This window comes from Paroedura picta, chromosome 8 (genome assembly GCF_049243985.1).
Source record: "Paroedura picta isolate Pp20150507F chromosome 8, Ppicta_v3.0, whole genome shotgun sequence".
Lineage (NCBI taxonomy): Eukaryota > Metazoa > Chordata > Lepidosauria > Squamata > Gekkonidae > Paroedura > Paroedura picta.
In genome coordinates this window covers 26,919,456-26,944,387 of record NC_135376.1, presented here as the reverse complement: position 1 = coordinate 26,944,387, position 24,932 = coordinate 26,919,456, and the positions used below count along the sequence as shown (strand labels likewise).

The 24,932-nt window shown below is 42.1% G+C and overlaps 1 protein-coding gene across 1 annotated transcript in view; it reads right to left on the bottom strand.

The window, feature by feature from the left end:
- Positions 1-10,974: 10,974 nt before the first annotated feature.
- The window catches only part of SLC9A9 (solute carrier family 9 member A9), a 303,560-nt gene continuing 289,602 nt past the window's right edge, over positions 10,975-24,932 (bottom strand). Inside the window, exons 15-16 of the mRNA XM_077348768.1 lie at positions 16,189-16,294; positions 10,975-14,420 (exon numbers count right to left, since the gene is read on the bottom strand). Coding sequence (XP_077204883.1) covers positions 14,211-14,420; positions 16,189-16,294 — 316 coding nt within the window. The 3' untranslated portion in view covers positions 10,975-14,210. The remainder of the gene's footprint in view (positions 14,421-16,188; positions 16,295-24,932) is intronic.

The window sequence follows — 24,932 nt, the reverse complement described above, 5'->3', positions numbered from 1 at the left end:
ACATTTCAACATATTAATCCTATATTACAAAGTACAGGATATCTCTCTCCCACCCCTGAGGACTACTGTGTGTGGTAAGGAAGCAAGGAATGCCCCTTTACATATATTATCCTTTCTGGTGGGCTAGATATAAACAAGAATTATAGAAGGATCATTTGTGTGAATATAGGTAGAAGTTTCCCTAATATAATGACCTGGAACAATAAGCAGTTAGATCTTAAGCATATTTTACTTGGAAGTAAGCCAATTGAATATAATCTGAAATAATACAGTCTGAATCAGTCCATAATGGAACTGGTTATGGGGATGGGGGGGGGGATGGGGTTGGATTCTCCTCTGATGTCTTGAGGCCTTCAAGAAGAAGCTGAACAGTCATCTTTCAGGAATGCTTCAGCTCTGGATTTCCTGCACGTAAAAAAGGCGAATGCCATTTTGGGCTGTATCAACAAGGGCATCACATCAAAATCACAAGATGTCATAGTCCCATTGTATTCGGCACTGGTCAGACCACACCTGGAGTACCATGTGCAATTTTGGAGGCCTCACTTCAAGAAGGACGTGGATAAAATAGAAAGGGTACAGAGGAGAGAGACGAGGATGATCTGGGGCCAAGGGACCAAGCCCTATGAAGAGAGGTTGAGGGACTTAGGAATGTTCAGCCTGGAGAAAAGGAGGTTGAGAGGGGACATTAGCCCTCTTTAAGTATTTGAAAGGTTGTCATTTGGAGGAGGGCAGGATGCTATTTCCGTTGGCTGCAGAAGAAAGGACGTGCAATAATGGGTTTAAACTACAAGTACAACGATATAGGCTAGATATCAGGAAAAATTTTTTTTCACAGTCATAGTTCAGCAGTGGAATAGGCTGCCTAAGGAGGTGGTGAGCTCCCCCTCACTGGCAGTCTTCAAGCAAAGGTTGGATGCACACTTTTCTTGGATGCTTTAGGATTCTTTGGGCTGATCCTGCGTTGAACAGGGGGTTGGACTAGATGGCCTGTATGGACCCTTCCAACTCTATGATTCTGTGATTCTGTGTGATCCTGTGATTCCGTAACAGAAGGTTGGACTAGATGGCCTATAAAATTCCTTCAAGTCTATGACTCTGTTTTACACAAATATCCCAAAGCAGCTGCTGGGCTTTCGTTTCAGAGTACCAAAGCTCATGTGAGGTAAGGAGAAAAAGGGTCTGGAGTTGATAGATTGTTGGGAGAAGCCTTCCATTGTGCTGTCATGGCCTGATGCAAGTGCAATTTGTCAACAGAGCCATGACATGGTTGACATGCAGGGACAAGAGGGCAATATGTTTGTGATCTGCAAGGAGTCTTCTCTCCATCTGACATTCATAATTGCTATAGTTACAACCACTTTACAGTGACTGCAGCAAGGGGCTTTCAAGGCAAGGGAGAAGTGGTAATGGTGGTGGGCAGTGGAAAAGCAAGGCTGTAAATGATCATGTCCCTTTGCTTTATGTGGTTATTCCAAAATCTACATGGGCACACAGAATTGCTACTGATGCACAGATACATTTCAAGTTTTTTTTTGGTGCTCAGGTTGACATTTTTAAAGACCCCCGAAGTCATCAACAGAAATACAGGTCATCAGCTAATCACTGAGGCCAATATTACCCTCTGCAGGAGGTGTTCCTACTCTTCTCCAGGGTTGTAGTGTGATTTTTTAAAAAATAAAGTACATATCTGACAGAAACCTTTAAGACACCTCATGACAGGCTCCCAGTGAAACCCATTCAAATCTTTTTACCATGTTAAATCATTTGTTTGCAGGGAATACATTAACAATGGGCTTCTAGAAGTATTTTCCATTTGCTTTGGTGTAAAGAGCAGGAACTTTGAGCGCAGGTTGCACCTTTGTTTTCTTTTGAACCATCAATCAGGAAAGAGCCGTGTGTCAAACCAGGTTACATCAAGAGTGTTCAATGGAAATGCTCTTACTTTGTTCCTGAAAATATAAGACATCAGCTGGCTTCTGTTTGTTCCTTTAAATTCTGTTCAAATCAAAGAAGTAATATTTGGTGTCTCCAACAACTTAAAAGGAACATCTAGACAGGGTAAAAAATGAATCTGGTTTCATTTGTGATAGGAGGAATGGGGACAAAAAAGAGGCTGCCTGCAATTCTGTGAACACCTGCTTAGGAGACAGCATGTGGATCAGGACTCGGCATAATTTTTGCCATATTAATGAAAGAGTACGGTTATCACAACTGAAGTGGATTTGGTAGTGGAGGGTTACAGCCAAGTGAGCTCCAGCGACTATTTCAGCTAAAGTGGTTGTCAGAGAAAACCATAATAAGTAACTCTTTTTAGAGACAATTATGAAAACACCATGCAGAAATGTCAGTGAATCATTACATGAGGGCATAGTGGAACTCTGATGCACAGAAGGGCAGCTCTGGGACTCTCCCCCCTCAGTGGAGTGATAACATCATCAACTAGAACTCCTAGAGGACAGGCATAATGGCTTAAAAGCAATCTGTGCTCTCACTGTCTCAGGAGTCCCTCCATTGTGAGGCTTGCAACAGCTGTATGTTTTGAGTGATGCTTATAGCCCAGGATTTTTTAAAAAAATGTATATACATGGTCAGTGGTGGGTTAGGACCAGCCTTCCCTAGGATTTCCACTTTGCATGAGAACACCTGAGACTTCCCAGAAGGATTCCAGGTTGATCCTCATATAAGGCTAGTTGATCCAGGAATGTCTGCCTTTAACCAACCAACAAAACCAGGCTCATGAAAGAATCCCCCAAATCAACACAGATCAGCTCAGATTCAGAGAGGCTGTTCTGTTTCTTTTCCTTAATCCTTCCTTGGTCTTGAAACCCCATCTCTTTCAACCCTGCTAGAGAGGTAGAGCAGCATTCTGTTTTAAAGATGTTGTGGGATGCAAAGAAATCCCCCTCCCTTAACATATGTTGTTTTATTTACTTCCTTTATACCCGACCTTTCTCCCCAATGCAGAGCCACGGCAACCCACATAGTTCTACTCTCCTCCATTTTAGCATTACTACAACCCAGTGGGGTAAGTCAAAGAGTGTGTGACTGACCCAAAGTGACCCAGCAAGCTTCCATGGCAGACGGGCATTGCAAAGCCTTATCGCACGTAACCTTTTAAAAGGTAAATTCAAGGCCACATCTGTCAATTAATATCCGTCATGCTGGTTAAGTGGAATCACCATTCTCAAGGTAGCTTACCTTTGAATAGCAATTGTTGCTGGGAAAAACAGAGAAGAGATGCTGCATTTGTGTCCTGCTTGTGGGTACCACTGTGTGAAAAAAGAATGGTCAAGGTTGGATGGACCTTTTTTGCCATCATTATAACAGTATAACAAGAATTATTATCCATGTATTGTAAGAGTAGATTGCTTACCATCTAACAGGTTCTAAAAGATTCATACAATTAATATTCTGACCAATCTAGTCAGCCACTGTGGTGAAACAGCATATATAGAGCAGATCTGTTCAGAATCTTTAGTCAGATCTATTCAAAGGGTCTTTCTCACAGAAAATAAAAATATTCTGAGGATTGCACTGATAGCCTGGCTCAGTTGCCTGAAGCAGAAAAATGTAAATAGTATCAGTGCTGAAGGGTAGTAATGAGGCTCCATGAATCATCTGGTTGGGGTTACATCTGGGATTGACCCTAATCCTTGGTTCAGTCTGTATTCCAATGAAGGGAAGAAATTTAAAGTCAATTTTTTGTTGAATAGGCTTATTGAAGAGTTCGTGCATTTCAACATTTACTACTATACTGTTGCATTCTGTTCACAGTTCTGTGTAACATGGACTTCTTGACAAGGGAGTTTCCTATAACAGCTCACTGCTCCAAGGAGGAGATACCTCTAAATGGCTTAAGTAAAAAGCACTCATGTTTTGACATGCTATGTAGAGCAGTGGCTCTCGGTTAAGATATAAGTATGGATAGTTTAAGAGGTTGTATGTATATATCATTTATATGGTGTTGGAGACGAATGCTGTGAATACCATGGACAGCCAAAGTTACCAACAAGCTTTAGAGAGGACCAAGCCAACTATGTCATTAGAAGGCTAAAGCTCACTTACTTTAGACACATCATGCAATCAAACTCGCTAGAAAAATCATTAATGCTCGGCATGGTCAGCGTCAAAAGGAAATGTGGTCACCAAAGGATCCGCTGGCTCGACACGATCAAAGCCGATACAGGGATGACCATGAACCAACTAAAAGAATCAGTCATTGACAGAAATATATGGCAAAAAGTTTCCTATAGAATTGCCGAGGGTCGGACACGACTGAATGGATAACATCATCATCATGTTTATATCTTGGGCCTCCTACCGGGATGATCAACTTGAATAAACACCTTGGTTCTGTGCACCTATACTTTCAAGTCCCTGGTCTATGTTTATCTATGTCTATGTTGATCTATGTTTGTTTCCCTGAGGATAAACCCTAGGAACCTTGGGTCAGGAGTCTCTATCCCTAACACACATGTGAAGCACCTTTCTAGTACCCACTGGACTCAGTTTAGGTATTATAGTGAACACATGTACTCCCAGTTTGTAAGAAACCAGGGAGCAAGACCTGGATAAATGTTGGGTTTAAATCATCTGCTATACATGCATCAAATATAACTCAAGAATTACTGAATGCACATATAAAGAAAAATCCAATGAAAACTGTATACGAATTGTACATTCATTCATTCATTCATTCATTCATTCATTCATTCATTCATTCATTCATTCATTCATTCATTCATTCATTCATTCATTCATTCATTCATTCAATGATACTCGCAAACAGGCCTAGTGATAACATTCTTTTGACGAAACATACACATGATAGCCCAGGGTAAAACATTAGTGTTTTCTTTAGTACTGAAAAGTCATCGTAGAGGCCCCTAAACGGGATCTGGGCCTTACAACTGTAGGTATGTTGGGCCGGGGAAAGAGTCGAGGGAGGAAGGCCTAGAGCAGGGGTAGTCAAACTGCGGCCCTCCAGATGTCCATGGACTACAATTCCCAGGAGCCCCCTGCCAGCGTTCGCTGGCAGGGGTTCCTGGGAATTGTAGTCCATGGACATCTGGAGGGCTGCAGTTTGACTACCCCTAGCCTAGAGGCATACAGTGATCTGGGGAAGGAAAGCTGAGGCAGAGAGAGAGACACACACAAATCAGGGAACAGAAGGAAGCAGAAAGTGTCTATTCCTTTACCGGGAAACTATCTGCTCCTTATGCTTAAAATTACAGAGCAGTGTACATCCGTATATATACAGAATACTTTTTCCTCAGAATATGAATGGACAGCTGCAATTTCCCCTGCTCCCCAGATCCTTAAAATTAAGGCGTTTCACACAAATTCTAGTAACATGAGGATAACAGGTACAAAGTTGGATTAGATCTGCAGTTTCATCTTGTTTCTCAATGTGGCCAACCAGTAGCCCTGAAGGGCCAACAAACTGGCCATGGAGGTTTTTCCCTGGTATTGCACCCTAACTCTGGGATTCCGAGGGATGCTGCCTCTGGGTATGGAAGTTCCCATCAGCCGCCATGGCTGCCACTGATGGGCCTATCCTTTGTGAATCAGTCTCTTTTTAAAGCCATCTATGCTAACAGCCATCAATATAACTACTGACAGTGAATTCCACAATTTAATTTACACGTCTCTCACTGTTCCCACCCTACAGACTACACATTCATATATCGGTTTCATGCAAAAAAACAAAACAAAACAAAAAAACAAAAACAAAAACACTTTTCTGCTTTCCTTTTCTAAGGACATCTTCATAAACATTTGCTTTTGTTCAGAACTTACCCTCCCCTCTTAAAGTAGTACACCCATGTAGAATTAGGAAATTGTGTGCCCCCCTGCCCCCCGCCCGTACATGGTTTAGCCAAAAACAACTCTGCTTGGGGAAGTAGTTCAACCCTGGTAATTTCTGCCTTTAGCAAACCCTTTCCCTCTTTGTTGCTGCTGATGATAAAGTTGTTGACCAGGAGGTATCTACCAATTCTTTAGGCAAGGGACTTAGGCAATTGTCTGGGGGGAAAAAAACTTCTGAATGAAGTTTAGCACAAAAGAAAATGGGTTAATAGAGAAATTGAAACTGGTGCCCCTCCCCACAGTCTCTCAGTTGAGAGATTCACAAGTCAAAAATACTTTCCAATCCGTTGCAAAGCAGCCACAGTGGATCAACGGGTAAAGCATGATCGGCAGCCTGTTAGCCTCTTTACACAGGCTGTGTTGTGCCACATAATTAACCAGTGTGTTGTGCAATGTGTGGGCTGAGCATTACAGAGCCGACTGTTGTCCCTGGAGGTATGTTTTGTACTGCACTGCTCTCTCTGTATGGGTTAACTGCTTGTGGAATGGCACCTATATAGTTTGGGGCAGGTAAGATGATGAAATTTGGGAATTTCTTAAAGCTAATACAAGGTTGGCAGTATTTATATACCACTCCAGGGTATGTCACATAAAAACAATGGAGCTGCATTAAAATCCATGTACAATTTATTTTAAGAACAGGCAAGGGAAAAGTGGGAAGAGCTAAAACACCCTAATGGGGATGGATCCTTTGGTATCTGTAGGCGGAAATGACTTTAAGCATTTCTGGAACGACAGGAAAACAAACACAGAAGTCTAGAGGGAGCAGATTTGACAGTGAGGGGCTGACTGCAACGGAGGCATATTCATTGCTGATTCCTGTGGGAAATCCAGACAACTTTTAGTTGCGTTTGTCTTTGATTTCCTCATTCCTCTTTGGTATCCCGATCAATTTTTTCTTTTCCTTTCTGTCATCTTTTCTTATTCCACTTTGCTTTCTGGACTCTGCCTTGTTTCTTTTATTTCAGTCAGCCATGAATTCAATGTCACCAGGTTCTTCTTTTAATACCTGCTGCACTCACATATAGGAAAAATGTAGTTTTGCTGATGGGCAATTGTTATCATGATCTTTAACTCACTGGTGTATTGCTTAGGCAAGAGTAATGCTTGGCAATCCTGTCTTCTTGTGTAGTTACTTCTTTAGAGTACATTATTTTAATGCATCTTGGAGAGATGACTCTTTTAACTGAATAAAGTAGCAGTACTGGCTTATTAATATCCATCAGATTTCCCTGTGCCGTAATGGCACAGGCTGTTAAAAAGACCCCCCCATGTTAATTTTTGAGCCCCTTTTAAAGCAGGTTGTTTTTTTCTGCTTGACTTTAAAAGCAAAATGTTAAAAGAAGCAAAATTAGCACACCATCCCCTAGGGTATGTGTGCCCAGAATAAGCTTATCTCCCTGCCCCAACCTTGTGAGACTTCCAGTTAATGCAAGAAGTGAATCCTGAACAGATCCAGCCAGTCAGGTGGTCACTGGGATCTTCAGCAGTAACTTTTAAAGGGCCCAGGATGCCTGCTATTTTTTTTTAATCCAATCCTTCTCCGTTGAAATGCCTATAGTGCTTTTTGAATGCTACCCATTATGGAGTCTGGTTCATTGTGACTCATCTGATGGGCGGTAGCAATGGGATCAGGTACATTTGTTATAGGTCACATATCCCCCTTCCTTCTTCATTCCAATGTTGTGTCAGTTGCATGGGAAAGATATATGGCTTAGATCTGGATTTCCTCACTTTCTCCTATCAGTCATGTCCTCCCAAGAAAGGGGCTACTGGACCCCCCCCCCCCCGGAATAGTGTTGGGACAAAATGGGAATATGCTGTGTAACAGAGAAGTTGTCCAAAGCTGAGCCCTTTTTCTACAGCAGATGTACTTCCTGCAAGTGGAAAGTGGGGATCCATGTGATTAGCACGGCTTTTAGGGGCACAGTCTCCACCTAGACATATATCTCTTATATTTTCTGCCTGTTCTTCAAGGAGGTCAGAGTGGGATACCTGTTTTTCTCCTCCCTGTGTTAACTTCACATCCACATGAAGTAGGTCAGGCTGAGCAAGAGTGACTGCTCCAAGGTTACTGAGGAAGGTTCGTGGAAGGGTTACATCTTGCCACTCCAAACTGAATAGCTAACCACTGTACAGCACTGGGTGTCGGTTGCATGATGTACAAGCCATAGCTGGAATGGGATAAATGGGTCAATGTCACAATGAAATAGTCACATTACAGGTGGAAGGAAACCACTGAAGCTGTGTATGACCTGGATGGCCCAGGCAGGCTTGATCTTGTTAGATCTCAAAAGCTACGGGGTCACCATAAGTTGGCTGTCACTGGTCAACACTTTACATGCACATCTGTAGGTGGGTAATGAGGGGTTCTTTTTGGAGAGGTCACAGCAAAGACCAAAGACTACAAATATGAAGGATTTTCAAATAAAGTATAACCATCAGTCAAGTCCTCAGTACTTCATATCATTAATTAAAACAGACAGAACATTCAGCTGTCCCAAACAAAGCCTTCAGGTTAGTTGAGAATAATTTCCATTGCTTCTGCTGGACACACACACACACAATTAGTTGTCGTTCAGGGGGACTGTTAGAGTCCTATTGATAATTATAGTTAAGACGGTAGTTAAATCTGTGGAACCAAAGCCCCAAATGCTCGTTATGGAGAAGAGTCAGCTTGCAGAGGGCAATGTGAGACTTTATTCCTAACAGCTTCTCTATATGGAATGCAGCATTCTCCTCCCCCAACCCCCTTGGATTTTATCACTGTGTCATTTCAGCCATGAGAAAAAAAATGGGGGAGGGGAGCAGAGGGTGGGAAATTGATTTGTGCTTTCTGTTCCATGTGCTTCTTGAGAAATTGATCTCCCAGTGGGGAGAAGTGCAAGATTGATTTCAGATGAGATGGAGAAGGATGGGGAACAGGAAGCACGTCCCATTCTCTGCACTCAAATTGCATTAAACTCAAGAAGGTTCACAGAATTGCAGCTTTATATAATCCATTGGCTGGGCTGAGTTCTGTTTCCCATGAACTATGTCTTGTGTAACTTTGTTTGCTCACCACCGGTAGAGGACTACAGGGCCCAGGCCAGCCACCTTGAAGCCCTGTTCTTACACTCTAGCACCAACATGCCTAGTAAATGTCTGATTAGGCCTCATGATCTCAGAAGTCCTCCATAAACCAGCAGGTTCAGGTGAAGGGTTTATCTAGCCACCTATCATAAATCCTTCTTCTGATATTCCCACTTCTAGCTTGGGGCATTAAATAGTCCAGGCAGTCAGGGTTGGGTGCTTTGGTGTCCAAAGTGGCCGTTCGTGCCCGAAGGAGCCAGTGCTGTGGCTCGGGGGGAAGGGGAGGGGCGGGTGCCAGTGCCGGTGCGCAGACTGGTGTACGCATGCAGGCGCAGAGCCCCTCATATGTAAGGTTCTTCATTACTCTCCCTCTTTAGTGTGGCTAGATATAACATACACAGGAGCTATAAATTCATGATTTCTTTTTATCAGGGTCATATATTAATGGAGCCCAAAGATATCTTTCCTTGTGGGGACTAGAATCCTTTGAAGCAAGTTGATTCATGTTTTGGAAAAAAAAATGAAATAAAACTTCATTTCAATTTCTGATCTGCTACAGAGTACTTAGCATTCTCATTTTTAAATTTATGCTTTAAAGCAGCTGCTGTAGCATTACATTCTACCAGAAATTAATTAGACTTGGAAAAGCAAGATTAAAACTTGATTATATTTAAGTTTGTGTTGCTGTTTCCATCTGTGATGGAACCAAAGCCCATTCCACTTTACAATTATTCTCTGTTTCATTAAGATGCCTTGACATTTATTCTTACAGATCACAGACGGTCAGAATTATGAGTTTTTGTTGCATAAACGTTCCCTTATGGTTTCACCATCATGAAAGGAACATTTTTATGTCATTGTGATAGCAACCTGAGGCTGCCTTTCTGAATTAAGAAAAAAGGTAAACTAGTACAGAATTAAGCATGGTTATTCCTATTTATTCAATTTACTTGAGGTCTTTGTGCTGAATTGTATTCAAAGAACATTTTGTGAAATACCTTCTTCTTGTCCTTTGGATTACTTCTTGTACTTCCAGTTGTGTGATTTTTCTGTACAGTGAACCTGTACATGTATGCATTAGAAGCAATTAGTTTGTAGATTCTATACAGCATAGTAATAGATGTGCAAAAGTGGTGTGCTAAAGACAAACTGCTTCAGGGTTTGTCTTAAATCTGTTAAGTCTTGCCTATGTGGGAATGTTATGAGTTTATGATTATTTGAGGAACACCATAGAATATATCTACCTAACTTACTCTGTCTGCACTGACGTGATTTCAGTCTGCACAGATGTCCCTAGTTTCTCATATCATGTTAAAGAAGTGTGCCTGTACACAAAGCATACCGATTAATCCTAAGGACTCTCAACAGCAGGTAGCATTTAACTGGTGTTCCTGTCCCCCCTTCCCTTTGTGTCCACTTGCTCTGGTATACAGATGGGAAGAAATTAATTTTTTTTCCTTTGGAGTTTGGAATTATTTATTTATTTATTTTGTGATTTATTTCCTTCCACTCACCGAAGGCTCATGGCGGGTTACAAAGTAAGCAAAACCTTCATCCTGAAGTTTTAAATATTCCCCCTCTCTGGGCAGAGAACAGACAGGAAGGAGTGAAGTCAGTTCAATAGTTTTCCAGACTTACCTTGACCCACCTTCAAAGAAATGCTAAGGGATGTGTGCTTCGGCTTCGTTCAGCCGCCTTGGCGATCACCAAAGCCCAAGGTGGCACATAAGAGGCCAGCGCCATGGCTCTGAGAGCAAAGGTGGCAGTGGTGCACCAGCTGGTGGCTGCTCTGAGTCTGCATGTGGCAACCAGCTGGTGTGCCGCCACTGCCCCTCCATGCCATGGTGCTGGCCTCCTACGTGCCGCCTCGGGCTTCGGTGATCACCGAGGTTGCCGAACTGAGCCAAGGCGCACCACCCTAGTCTAGACAATGAGATGGTAAAACCCCCCCTTTCACCTGGTCAGTGTGTGGAAAAAAGAGGGGATAAAATGCAGGGAAGCAAGGAGAAAGCATCTGAGAAGACAGAACTCTTAATTGAGGTCTGGAAGAGGCAGCCATGGTCAATATGCTCTCCTGGACTACTGAAGGCAGTTTCGAGTTAATGGAAACTAAGGAACCTGTCCCATATTTTAACATCTAATAGGGCATGTTTTACCTATTTCTTTTGAATCCCTTGCTCAATCTGGTGCGGTGCTAAAAGTAGGCTTGTGAACATTTTATTTAAATATAACTCTTGATGCTGGTAATGGTTCTCTGTACCAGATAGATCCCCATAGTATTGGACATACCACTGGCCATTGGCTATTCCTCCAAGCATGCACAAGGTAGTAAACTCTACCCGTGGTGTGCAGGCATTTGGCAGCAGGAGATACAGAGGCAAGACCTAAGAAAGGGAATCTGGGAGTCCTGACTCTCCCAGTGGGCAGTTCCATACAAATGTCAGGTAGTGGTGGTGGGTTACCCAGGAGAGAAAAAGAAACCATTCCAGGCATTTGGAAAACCTTGGGAGGCAGGTTGGAATAGGGCCTGCAGGCCAGAGAAGGCCTATTCTGCCACAAAAGGCAACTGGAAAATTTCTGTAAATATAAACCAGGATAGCTTTCGGGATTTAACATAACAGACATATACAGAACAAATGTACACTTATGATTCATGCCCATACATATGGAATTACATAAGATATTGAAACAGGTAGAGGTAAAAGAGAACGGCATGATAATGGAAGCAAAATCATATGTCCCCAAGGCCCCACAGGAGCCAACCACTTGCAGATGTTGAATAAACTTTTAATACTGGAAGAAAGGCACAACCAAATACAATACATGTAACCACAGAAAAGGGAGAAAACTGTATTCTTTCATGTAGAGGCCTCATTAGCTGGCAGTTCCTGAACTGTCTCACAATACAGCTGTTGCAAATTGCCATCCAACTAGCATCCCTTCCAATACTGATTAGAATATGTAAGATATTGTAGTTCATAGGTGCCCATATGAATGGACTTGCCAGGTAGGTAAGAAAAAAAAACCTGTCCATCACAGACCTTTCTAAAGTACCAGAATCTATCCAGGAAGACATCTGACAATAGCACGTATTTAACAATAACCTTCCTATCCATTATTCTCAGTCCATAGTATTCAGTGCATGCCACAAGTAGTTATTTCAGCACATTTATTCCCTTCTAAGTCCAAGGATGTCAGTGATCTTAGATATGCAACTCTGTTTAGGATTGCAGTATATAGAGCTCCACCACAGCCTTTCCTAATGAGCAGTGATGTTTATGAGCTCATGATAGATGATTCAGATGACCTTTTCTCCGTGCTGAGTGCAGAATGGTCATGCATCTCAGTCCGTCTAGACTGTTTCATTCTTCACCAAGCTGCTAGAATGTGGCCAAAAGATTTTACATACCTTCCGCTATAATTCTTAAATGCGTGATCTTCCTTTCTCCCCCTCTTTCTGTTTTTCTTGTTATATACACAGATTCCATAAATAATAGGTGAAAATCAGAACTCGATGAAAAATTGTTCAACATCAGCACACAACTTTGCATTATGAAGCTACTGCACAGGAGTGGCAGCAAACGGATTGGTGAAGAAAGCATAATTGCTGTCTATACCAGCAATCATGCTCAATCACAATAATAATATCAAGTGCCTCTCTTATTGATCTGTTTAGGCCTCAGCAGCTCATATATCAATGCCTAGGGTTTCTTTTGGTGTGCACTATATTATTAACCCTTTGTCAGCAAAACGCCACAGGCTGAAATAATAATAATGCTCTGTAATGGTCATGGGAAAAGACACCCATCAGTTTCTACAGCAGAATTGTCCATTTCATGCCACAGATGCTATTTGAAGGGTACAGTAGCCAGTCCAATTCCTATCCTTCCCTCTACTGAATGACTTAGAAGAAAACATTCAAAGACCTTTGTACACATACAAGAATGGTCTGAGCAGAGAAGTTGGGTTGGATCCTATCACTCCCCTCTGAATGAGCCAGCTTAGTGTAGTGGTTAGGAGCACCAACTCCCCCACATGCAGCCAGCTAGGTGAACTTGGGCTCACCACAGCACTGATAAAGATGTTTAAGCAGTAATATCAGGGAAGGAAGGCCTTATTACCAAGGATGAGTATGAACAAACAAGCAATGATTGTAGGGAGAGTGTTAGAAAAGCTAAAGCTCAATAGGAGCTTAGGCTAGCAAGAAGTGCTAAACATAGCAAAAAAGGCTTCTTTAGTTATATTTCAAGTAAGAATAAGAGTAGAGACTCTGTAGGACTACTGCGAGGAAAAGAAAGTGAAATTATATCAGAGGATGAAGAGAGGGCTGAACTGCTTAACTCCTATTTCTCCTCAGTCTTCTCTTGTGAGGGAAATAGTGCTCAATATGGTAAAAACGTATCACAACAAGGGGGAAAGGAATAGTGGCCTAGATCACTATGGGGGCAGTCCATAAACACCTAGTTTCTTTAAATGAAACAAAGTCTTCTGGGCAGATGAATTGCATCCAAGGGTACTAAAAGAACTTGCAGATGTCATCTCTGAACCTCTGTCCCTTATTTTTGACACTTTGTTGAGAACAGATGAGGTGCCAGATGATTGGAGGTGGGCGAATGTTGTCCCCATCTTCAAGAAAGGGAAAAAGGAGGATCCGGGTAACTACCGACCTGTCAGTTTGACACCTGTAGCTGGCTTTCTCAGCCTCACCTACCTCACAGGGTGTTGTAGGGAGAGGAAAGGGAAAGCGATTGTAAGCCGTTTTGAGACTCCTTCTGGTAGAGAAAAGCGGCATATAAAAACCAACTCTTCTTCTTCTCTGCCAAATTTGCTTCTGCCAAGACACCTTTCAGCCAAGAAAAGCTTTTTCTAATGGAAAAGCCTCCTCTCATTGGAAAACAGCTATTCTCAATTGGAGGAAGTCATTCTCTATTGAAGAAAGACTTACTAGGAATGAGTCATGGGATCCAGCTTAGAAGAAGGTAATCATAGGTTCCAGGCTCAGGCATACATGTGTCATTGGCAGACAGGCAGTGCCCTCAATTTCGTTATTAAAAATGCCCACTGTCAGAAAAATTAACTGTAGCTGCATAATATATGGGATGGTAATAAACTCTTGTTGCTCCAGGCTCCAGGGACAGAGTCAGCAAAGTTGCACTTCTTTTCTGTTTATGCCCTTAATACGTTTTTGAGCTTCTTGCTAACTCTGCAGAATAAGCATGGCTTGCATTCCTTCTTGAGCTGCTTGTCATATATATTCTCACTGAACTTCAGGCTGAGGCTTCCCATGGAGTAGGCTCAGATTTGAGTTCATACCCTCCCAAGCCCAGATCCCCTTCATAAATGTTTTCTTTGCCCAGAGGGTCGGGTGCATCTCTTGAGCTCTGTGCTGGCATCGGAGAAGAGTCTGAGGTTGCACAATTTATTGCCAGTTCATCGTTATTGACAATAAAGTCCCCATCATCGTCCTTCAGTTGCTCCTACATTTATTTTTAAGAAAAAGGAAACAGATGTTACTCATCAATGAAAGAAAAACAGTCTCACAAGATGGCTTTGTGCTGTCCCCTTTAGGCTAGGCTGGATCTTATTTGGACAACTTATTGAATTCCTGTATCAAATAAGTTAGCCTGATCTTAACAGAAAGGGGGAAAAGGGGCTACCTACGACTTTAAAACCTCACCCTTAGGCTGTGGACAATGAACATCATTTTAAAATGGTTTAAAATGGATTAAAATTCCACGATAAATAATCTTAGCAGAGCTACATTAAATTTAGCCAGTGCATATACCCAAATTCAAACCCATTTTATGCATGTGTGCAGAGATGCATGCAAAGGGTCTTCTCATTCATTTCACTGGATATAGCAGCTTTCATGTGCAAACTATGTGAATGGTTTGCACATGAAATTATTCTTTCCATTCAAGTGAACTGGCAAGCACAACATCTGCATGTGCTCACTGGCTTACCTCAGACCTAACGTGGAGAATTTTAACTATGGTTAGTTTGCAAAAGTGGGGTCTACTTGCTGATTATCATACACTGCTTTGCTTCAACAAATGCTGTTTTTATCACCTTTGCTTTTTCCCTCACCTCCCCCAAGAGCTGTGTTTGGTATTAAGGGTGTGTACTTAAAAATTAACATTTTCATTTGGGTTTGGGTTTTTCGGCATGGTTTCTTTTGGTTGTGCTGGAATTTTTGTTATGCTGGTATTTCAGGTGGGTGTCTTCAATTGTTCATTTTTAAGCATAGCCTCATTGGGGCTTTCATTTTGTTAAAATAAAAAGAGGCAACTGCAAGATATACCTTGCCAGCCAGGTCCTAATGGCAGTGGCTGGCCCTTCTCATAGTGAGCCCACCTGATTCCCAACAATCGGCAAGGAATGGCTACCTGGCCTGCCTGCATTCTTTCAAGGCTTTGTTCAGTGCCTGTGGGATTGTAAGCAGCTTCAGAAGGCTTCTTGAGACTTTGGGAGCCACCCTGCTTCCCAGTCCCCAAAACACTGCTCACATTCCAGGAAGTAGCTTTTCATTACTCCTGGAAGTGGTTCTTTGGGGGGGTTCAGATATACGTAAGCTGAGTCAAAATGCTAACTTAGGGACAGTTTTGGGGCTCAAACTTGGTTGATATTCCATCTTGCATGGCAACAAAGGTTGTGCTGGGGAATAAACCAAGATTAAACCAGATTATGAAAAGAATTATGTATCCAGGTAATAATTTAGTTATTTGTTGTTCCCAGACAGGGAATATAACATCTTTGGTTAGAACTCATTTTAAACCAGATCCTAATTTAAGAAGACACCAGAAAAATAAAGAATGGATCTCTACATGTTTTCTACTTTTACCAGGGTAACACAACAAGCCACTCTTTTTGGGGGGTTGGGTGGGGGGAATACAATATTCAGGTATTACTGAACAGCTTTGCATTAGCACATTGATGTCAGTTGAGTTGTGAGGTATATATGTACTAAAGCACTCAAGTGCTTGTAATTCTTCATGAAGCTTCTCGGTATCACATATGGTTATGTGAACTGGCCCAGAAATGGAACACAGAGTCTTCATGTGGCTTGAAGTCAAGTAAAGTCTTTAAGGTTCAGAAACCAATATCATGTTGACTGGGAAGGAATAAGTTTCTGTTGAGAGGAAGATGACATCCATTTCATATTTTCTATTCAAAAAGAAATCATTACAGCAGCCCCACAAACGAATGAAACACACACACACACACTCATGCAATTTGTGTACTTACCCCATATGCTCTAGGGCTAGTCAGCAGTCTGGCTACAGGATTACACCATTCCGGTAAAGTTGTAGTAAGTGGTGGTCCAGCATGGGTGAGAATAGGCTTTAAATATCTGAGCAATCTGTTAAGGACTAATTTTGTCCATATGTTTACATGACACTGTTTGACATTTCAATCACAACAGATAGCATTCCAGTAATCCAGACAAGGGTACTTGCCACCATCAACACAATAAAGATAAGAACAATAATGTGTTTTAGTCTCTTTAGTTCATAGGAACATCTCTACTGAAGGATGTTTCACCTGCAGATAAGGTCAATGTAGAAAACAGCTGCTTCATTTATTCCAGTGCTAGGTAAATTTTCAGGTAGTCATGTATTATACTGTTATGTTAACTACCTATTATTTTAAAGCTAAGCATTACTGTTTAGCCTTCATCCTTAGAGAAATATAACCCCTGTATTCTACTTGGGAGTGTGTGTGCCCACTCCCATGTTAGAAAATGGTGTGGTTATATGATACGGATCCCCAATCCTGTCAAACCTTCAGGCTTGTTGGAAATTTTGAGAACTGGTAGCAGGTGCCCTCACCCCATCACAATGACAAAATAGGTCCTATTCCAAAACACGGGGAACTTTTACAAAATGTTAGGAGGTTCCAAGCCTGCTAAACTCTTGTGACAGAGGCAACAGTTTTTGAATGGTGTTTCCTGCAAGCACAAAGGAGATGCCTCCAGGGCTCTTCTGAAGCTCCAGTGAAATGGAGGAAATACAAGACTAGCTCTTTGCTTCGGAGAAACAAATTGGGCACCAGGGGAAAAAAAGACTGGTGGGTGCCACAGCTCCCACTTGTATCATGTTGGCAGTCAATGCTCTATGTTATATGTCATTTGTACAAGGGCAAAGAAGCTAACAAAAATTATGCTGATTGCTATGGCATCTAACTGCACTAAAAGGACTTAAATTAAACCATGGAGGTTAAAAAATAGTCCTTTGTGGTACCAGCAACAGAGATGATAGTCCCGACTCACTAGCTGATATCTAACTAGTTCTTTTACCACTTGATCTCTCTGTACACAGTCCAGCTTAGATATGCACTACTAAACCGACAGAATGACTCTTCTGCCTTCTGTCTAAGAACATGTGGATTGAACTGCCTTTGCAGGAAAGTCACTGCTTGATGCTATAGTAATCAGGTGATAAATTTGGGTGGAAAAGCTCTTAGCTCATCCAAATGTTTTGATTTCAGATGATATGAAATATCTACTGGTGTGGTTTGAGGTGGAACAGCCTCTTCATACACTTTTTATTTCTTGCATCCATACAAATGCCATTTTTCAGTCAACCTGGCTTCCAAAGCAACTTAGAATAATAAATCTGATTAAAATGTAGTGAGATCCCGTTAAAAAACTGCAATTAAAATAATGAAGAATAAGCAGCCTCGTGTTATCTAAAAGACTAACAGAATTATTGAAGCATTGTGTGTTTGTGTGTGTGTGTGTGTGTGTGTGTGTGTGTTTGGGGGCGGCGGTGCAGAGCTCACTTTATCAGATGCCTAAAGTGAAACTCAGTCATGGATACACAAATGCTCACAGTATAAGAGACCCTCCCCTCCTTATGAAGGAGGTGCCATGAAATTTTCGTACAAAATTCAACTGTACAGAAGTCACCTCAAGCCAAGAGCAAAGGCAATGCATAAATATTTTAATAAAAAATAAATAAGCACAGTGACCATCCATAACATCATCACAGCTGGTGGTACAGTCAGAGTGACACAATACAGATGTTTCATGGTCCTGTTTATTAGGATGAGCTTCCATCAACATGCCTGAATGCCATGCAGCTCCAAGACCTTTTGAATCCCAAAGTCCAGAGGCTTAGGGGATGACTACAGCAAGCCATTCCGGCCTATCATTTTCATCTAGCATCTGTGATGTCCTGAAGAGGTGCCCCCAGCAGCAATTTCATACACAAGGCATTCACGGTGCAGCTGCATGAACCTCTTTGCATAAAAGAAGCAAATGGCTAGTAATTGTCGTGTGTCTTCCGCTTCCTTCCAATTGCCCACTCAGCATTTTGCAAATAAAAATCAATGCCCCCTTTTCAGGACGCAAAATGTATTTCACGAAATGTTAAGTAACTTTATAGCTGGGGAGTGAGTGCTAAGTTGATTTCGGTAATGTGCTCTTTCTCAGAATTCAACACATTCATTTTACACTTCACACTTCAGCGCTCCTTTATATAAAATTATGTAAATACTCCAGAAACAGACTCATGCCATTCTTTTGCACCTGTCGTTCCAGTCTTTTTTATCTAAAAGTGATTTATCAGGATAAAAGAAAATCTGCGCATCTTGAGCAATTATATTATCCTCAGATCTGTCAAGAACGATTCCCTTTAAGATCCTTTGCAGCTGATGTATCCTTTGCTACCTTTTCACCATACAGCTCCCCCACGCCAAGGAAAGTTGGTTGACTGCTGATTATTCAGTATATTTAAGAACACTTCCTTCTGTTAACTGAGAAAAATCGGCTTTGATCTTAAACAAGAAAAGAAAAATAAAAAGGCACTAAAGTTCCAAGAGGCTCTCAAGTCATGTTATGAAAGGACAAGACTACTTTGGCTACTTGAATTTTGCATCAGTTTCTGACCAGAGTGTTTTCCACATGGGGTCAGGTTTGTGTGGTTTTTCTGCTCTACTCCCTCAGCAGTAGTCATCTCCATTCCCCTAGGCCACCTAGCTTTTCCTTTTTTAAAAAATCAGTAATTTATTATCATTACATTGCTATAATGTCAACACAATGAATATATCAAGTTCTCTGAATTCCCAGCTTTCATTAAAACATCTTTAGCCTTTATCAATGCGGAGGTATAAGGGTAAAGGTGTCTTTTCCCTGCAACAAACCTGCAACAAAAGGGGCTAAAGATGTCCTTTAAAAAATGGAAGCTGTACATTCATAGAGCTATAGGCACTGATAGTTATACTGTTAATTGATATAATGCAATTCAATTGCCACTCAAACCCACTCCCTCAAGTGGCAGGGGAGGGATATGGCTGTCAAAGGGACAGAGTCAAGGTAAATGGACAGGAAAATGCAAAGATCCCCAGCTCCATGGCAACCAGGCTTTACTGTGATCTTTCTCTAAGCTTTGCAGCTAAGCATATTTGAGAAGGATCAGAGAAAAACCAGGCAAACCTTGCAAAGTGCATGAACATAGGGCAAATCCTGTGTGGAAATGGCCCAGGATCCATGTACAGACTGGGACATTTCAAGCCCCTCTGCCAAACACAGAATAATCATGCCTTCAAAAAAGCCTTTCCTGAAAGTTGGTAGATGCTTTTCTGAAATGTTCAACATGGCCTAGGATCATGTTGCAAAGGGAAATGGTTAACTCCTGCAAGTATGCATAGAATCAAATTAAGGTTTTTACCATTAACTTTTGGATCCTATTAAGAATGTGACCCTTTAAAAATGAAGCCTTTCCCCCAGTCACATTGCATCTTTCTTTTACTGCACACTGAGTTGTTTAATTTTGAGTCATAACCTAAGTTCTGGGAACTTTAACCATATGAGACATTCAGTCCACATGAAGGAAGTTTATTTCTTTTAGAATCCTGTCACAAAAAAAGAGAAAATAAACAAATAACCCAAGAAATGTTTTAGAGAGCTTAATCTTTTTCTTTTTTAAAAAGCAAAACAAAACTATAGAGGCACTTAAAACATTAACCTTATTTATTCCAGCAAGAGCTTTCATAAGCTAGAGCTTCAGATGCTACAGAAAGAAAGAACCCCCTCATATTTATCCAGAAAATTACATAAGAGAAAGGGGAAAATGGAGGGGTTGAGCAAAGAGAGACCTGGTATCATAAATCCAGTCTGATCCTCTGTGTCAGGGACTTGAAGGGCATAGATAACATAGCAGATGCTAAAAGAAATTGGAGATTCTAAATTCTGTCTCATGTTGTGAAGCTAAACAAAAATTTCAATAAAGAGGGGGTAAATACAGTAATTAAGGAAGAAGCAGTCTGAAGCATGAGAGAATTAAGTGATGTCAACAAAAGGTTATGATACAATACAAGATGTTAAGAACAGTCTATTAAAACTGTTTCTGCACTGGGGGCTTTGTGCCGGGGTGCAGGCTGAAGTTTGAGCTGGGTCAGGTTGCCGGGGCAGCAATGCTCCCAGTGCAGAAATGGTCAAAATGGATTCTGTTGATTTATTATAAATTATACTGTAAGAAAAACCAAGCCAGAATGATAAGAAATTAAGGGGACAAAATGCACAGTTTGGGAGCCAAGGCACAACATTCTAAATATTTTAGAAGAGCTGGTATAATGTAGTAGATAGAGTATTGGATTAGGACCTGGAACAATTTTCTTTGAATTTTCTTTAAGCTATGGAAGCTCACCAGGGCGGATTCTGCACCAGTGGCGCCACTCCGGGTTGCTGCCAGTGCGTTGCTGCAGTGCTGCATGTTGTGCAGCTGTGTCCCCATAGGGCACAAGAATGTGTGTCCCCATTTCAGCACAAGAATACAATTTACCTTAGTGCACGGCTTCTGGGTTCTGATCCGCACCAGGCCCAGGAGGGCAGTGGCCTGGTGGTGACATCATATGGACACAGGGATTAGCCCCAGGTCCATAATGACACTGCCCTGGCCTTTTCTGCCTGTGCGGAATTGGCCCAGGTGACCTTGGGCCCTCACAATCTCTCAGTCTAACCTTCATCACAAGGTTGTTGTTGTGAAGATAATGTGCTTTGAGAAAAGTGGGATTTAAACATTACAAATCTATAAATTACAGTGTACACCTAAGAAAGGTGTTATTCTTTCAGTATTACACTGTAAGTGGGTTTACAATTCTTTCTTTAAAAGTACTTGGATTTGATAAGTGCACTCAACAAGACCTATTTACTTATGTTTTATTTTTGCACGAAGTATTTATATACATTTTCCAAGAAAATTTCAGGACATTATTTTTTCTTTTTATACTGCAAGGAGACAAATACTTTTGGATCCTTTCCTTTTAGCTCTAGACAAGAATCTGCCTTCCGTGACTCCTGATGAGATATGGCTTCAGGTAGAGCCAATTCTCATATGCTGGCTGGATACTTCTCATTCTGTAATAAACTCTTAACCTTTTTGTTCTACAGTTAACTAGTTATCATTTTGCCTGCTAAGAAGCTTAACTCTCGGTGGCCTATTTATAGTGCTTTAATAAATTAAACTATCACCTTCCCTCTTGATTATTGGCACAGCTGGTTTATTACCTCAGAAACACAGGGTATCATGGAGTAATTCTAATATATGTGATGTGCTGTCTATTCCTTCAAAAGCACAGCAGAGTAGAGATTGCTACCAAATCTCTCCTGTCTTTGTACAAAGGCTTCCAATGAGGCACCTATTAATATTTCCAGTTCCATATCTACAAGGTACAGCCATTGGTCTGCTAAGTCTGAGGGAAATAGCAATTGCCACAAGACACCAGCAGTCTGTAAATTGGTTGCCAGTTGTGAACCGGATGCAGTTCAAATTTGGGGGTTTGACCTTTAAGGCCCTTCACGCTCTGGGACAAACGTATCTGAGGGACTGCTTATTGCCCTATGCCCCCCACAGGGCCTTGCGTTCTGTGGGTACAAACTTGTGGGTTGTTCCCAACACCAGAGAAGTACACCTGGCCTCAACAAGGGCCAGGGCCTTTTCAGTCCTGGCACCTACCTGGTGGAATGAGCTCCCGGAGGAGTTGTGGGCCTTGGGAGGGCTTTTGGCATTCTGCAGAGCCCGCAAAACAGAGCTCTTCCACCAGGTTTACAGTTGAGGCCAGTGCTAGAGGAAGAGCGGATGCCCCCTCCGGAAGATCTGCTGTCATGCTGGTTCCAGCATGGACATAACTAGTTGTCGTGCCTTCTGTTGCCCTGGCTGGTAGACCTTCCATGTTGGGAGGGCTAGTATTTACCACCATCTTATTGTGCTGTATGTTTTAATATGTTTATATTGGGGATTTTAATGGGATTTTAATTGGGGATTATTATGGTATTGCACTGTTGTAACCTGCCACAAGCTGGCTTGCTGGAATGGCAGGTAATACATTAAATAACAACAACAATAATGAAAATGTCAGCATAGATGGGGCAGCCATAGAGATTCTGAGACCTTGGGCCAAAGTCCAGAGGGAGCTCTCTAAATTACTGCCATCCAAGTTCTGCCAGCCAAAATCAAACAACAGATAGCCTATATGAGGTAGATGGCAGCTGCTGCCAGAAGCCCCCTTCCAAAGCCCATGACAGAGAGGGCATGAATGGTGACAGGGACCTTCTCTCCTTGCAGGGGCCATGATTGGTCAGAGGCCCTCTCGGCATGGAGCCTGAAGTAGCATCCCCATTACCCATTGGCAAAGACTACCCTTGTGCATACAGCAGTAGTAGTCCTGCTCTGTATTAGACGAAGCAGGCCTACAGGAACTTTCTTTTGCCTAGATTTAAAGACACAGTAGCCCTCCAGTGCTAAAAGAGAGAAAGGGAAACCTTGAAGACCTCACTGTAGGCTGTATGCATTACTTTGGTCTCCCCTCCATTGCAGCAGAGGGATGCAAGCTCCTGCTGCCAATAGTTGTAAATGACATTATATGTCCCAGGTGAGAAGCCATGTTGGTCTGAAGCAACAGAACCAAGTTTGAGTCCAGTGGCACCCTTAAGACCAACGAAGTTTAAAGGTAAAGGTAAAGGTATCCACTGTGCAAGCACTGGGACATGTCTGAGCCTTGGGGTGACATGGGCTTGCAGCTCCTTGCTCTGCCTCTTGAGAGAGGGAGGGAGGCAGGGAGGAGAGAGTGCCCAGCTCCTCCATGTGATCCGATGGGGAGGCTTCTTCAAAGGAGGGACATTTTGAAAAAGATTTTCTGCCATCACCTGCAGGCTTGTCCACCGGAAGAGGGGGGCAAGATGAGGCAGGTGCATTGCACATTTGAGCCTCCATATCTTTCTTTGGCTGGTGGGCTGCTGGTTGCTTTCCATTAGGTAGCGCAACATATGTTGTTGAATCCACTTTTTGGGATTCACCCACTAGCACTTTAAAATGGAGGATGTAACCGGCCAGATGCTGCCCAGACACTGGATGTTGGCGACGTCATATGGAGGGGCCAGAATATAACGACTACATTAGGTAGGCGTTACACTAAAAATATAGGGTGCAGAAATACTTTCAGTTTTCTCTTCTGTGATGCATGCACAATAACAAACTGGCAAGAAATGCCACTTTCTATTCTTGCAGAATTTGGCAAAGAGGAGAAATTCTGGGGAGCTTCCCTTGGTCCCTTTCTCTGTTTCTTTTCCAAAGCTCTGCTGCCTCACAATAGGCTCATTTTTACCCCCATCCCTGATTTGTGGGTGTAAAAATAGAAAATGTAATTTTCCAATATGATTGAAGCTGATTAATATGTATAACAACCTAGGGATTTTTAAGAAGTTGAATATTTCTCCATGTTACCTCAGATATAGTAGGCATTAGTCATCAATCTGAAGAGTTTAATGCTATTTTTAATGCTTTTCTGCTTCATGTCCTGCCAGTCATTATGGTTCCAAATGACAGAATAATTGAAAACAAAACAAAACGGAATGCATATAAAAGGTACTTGTGCTTCTGATTTGACTTGGCATCCTTCCCTTTTGTTCTTTGGCACAGTACAAAGAACACGTGTACTAATAGTGAGAATGCCATCAAAGCCAGACATTTATATAGCACAGAATACAATAAAGTACAGATTGACTAGATGGGAGAAAGCCTGGCATTACATTCATAGTAACTGACCCATTATTAAGTGGTTCCAGATACTCTTTATAACATCAAAAGCTACAAGAGCTTAGTAACAACAGATTTATTTATATACCACTCTTATCTGATTCCCATCCACCAAGTCCTATATGCCATACGAGTCATGCATTCTGGCCTATCACTTGCTTGAAAAATCCCTTGTTTGTTGTGAGGCTTTGGGACAAGCCAATAAAGCTTGGGGTTGATTGTAGAGGTGGTGGACTGTACCTTTAAGGCTTTTCCTCAAGGACAAAAGACCTGGATCTTAGATCAGGCTAGTATTGATATTGTCAAAGCTTGGTTGCTATGCAGGGTTGACCCTTATTAGTACTTGGAAAGACCTCTAAAAAAGTACGGGATTGCTACTAATGGGGACACAAAACAGCTTACATTGTTCCCTTTTCCATTTTATCCTTACCATAGCCCCCTTAGGTAGATTAGTCTAAGATAGTGATCCCCAACCTGTGGGCTGCGGACCACATGTGGTCCTTCGACTAATTGGAGGTGGGCCCCGAAGGACGCCTTCTCCCCCACCCCCCAGCCCTTTACTTCATCCCCCCCCCAGCCCTTTACAACACACTTCATTGTTGTGGCGTGTCTGTATCTTATTTTGAAGGGATGTTTAAACATTACCATAGCGATCAGAGAGCGTTAGGGCAGTGGTTGAGAGTAGAGGAGTAAACTACCCCCCCCCACCGGGCCTCAGTAAAAGGCGTTGAGTGGTCCCCGGTGAGTGGTTCCCGGCGTTGAGTGGTCCCCAGTGATAAAAAGGTTGGGTACCACTGGTCTAAGAGATACCTTTTCCACACAAGGACTAAAGGTCGGGCCAGCACTCAACTAGTACCAGGGCTAAACTCTACTTCCTGGCCTGAATCAGGCCCTCCATTGCCCAACTGCAGGAGAACACAGATTCTTTCTTGTCCTAGGCTCTAATGGGACCTA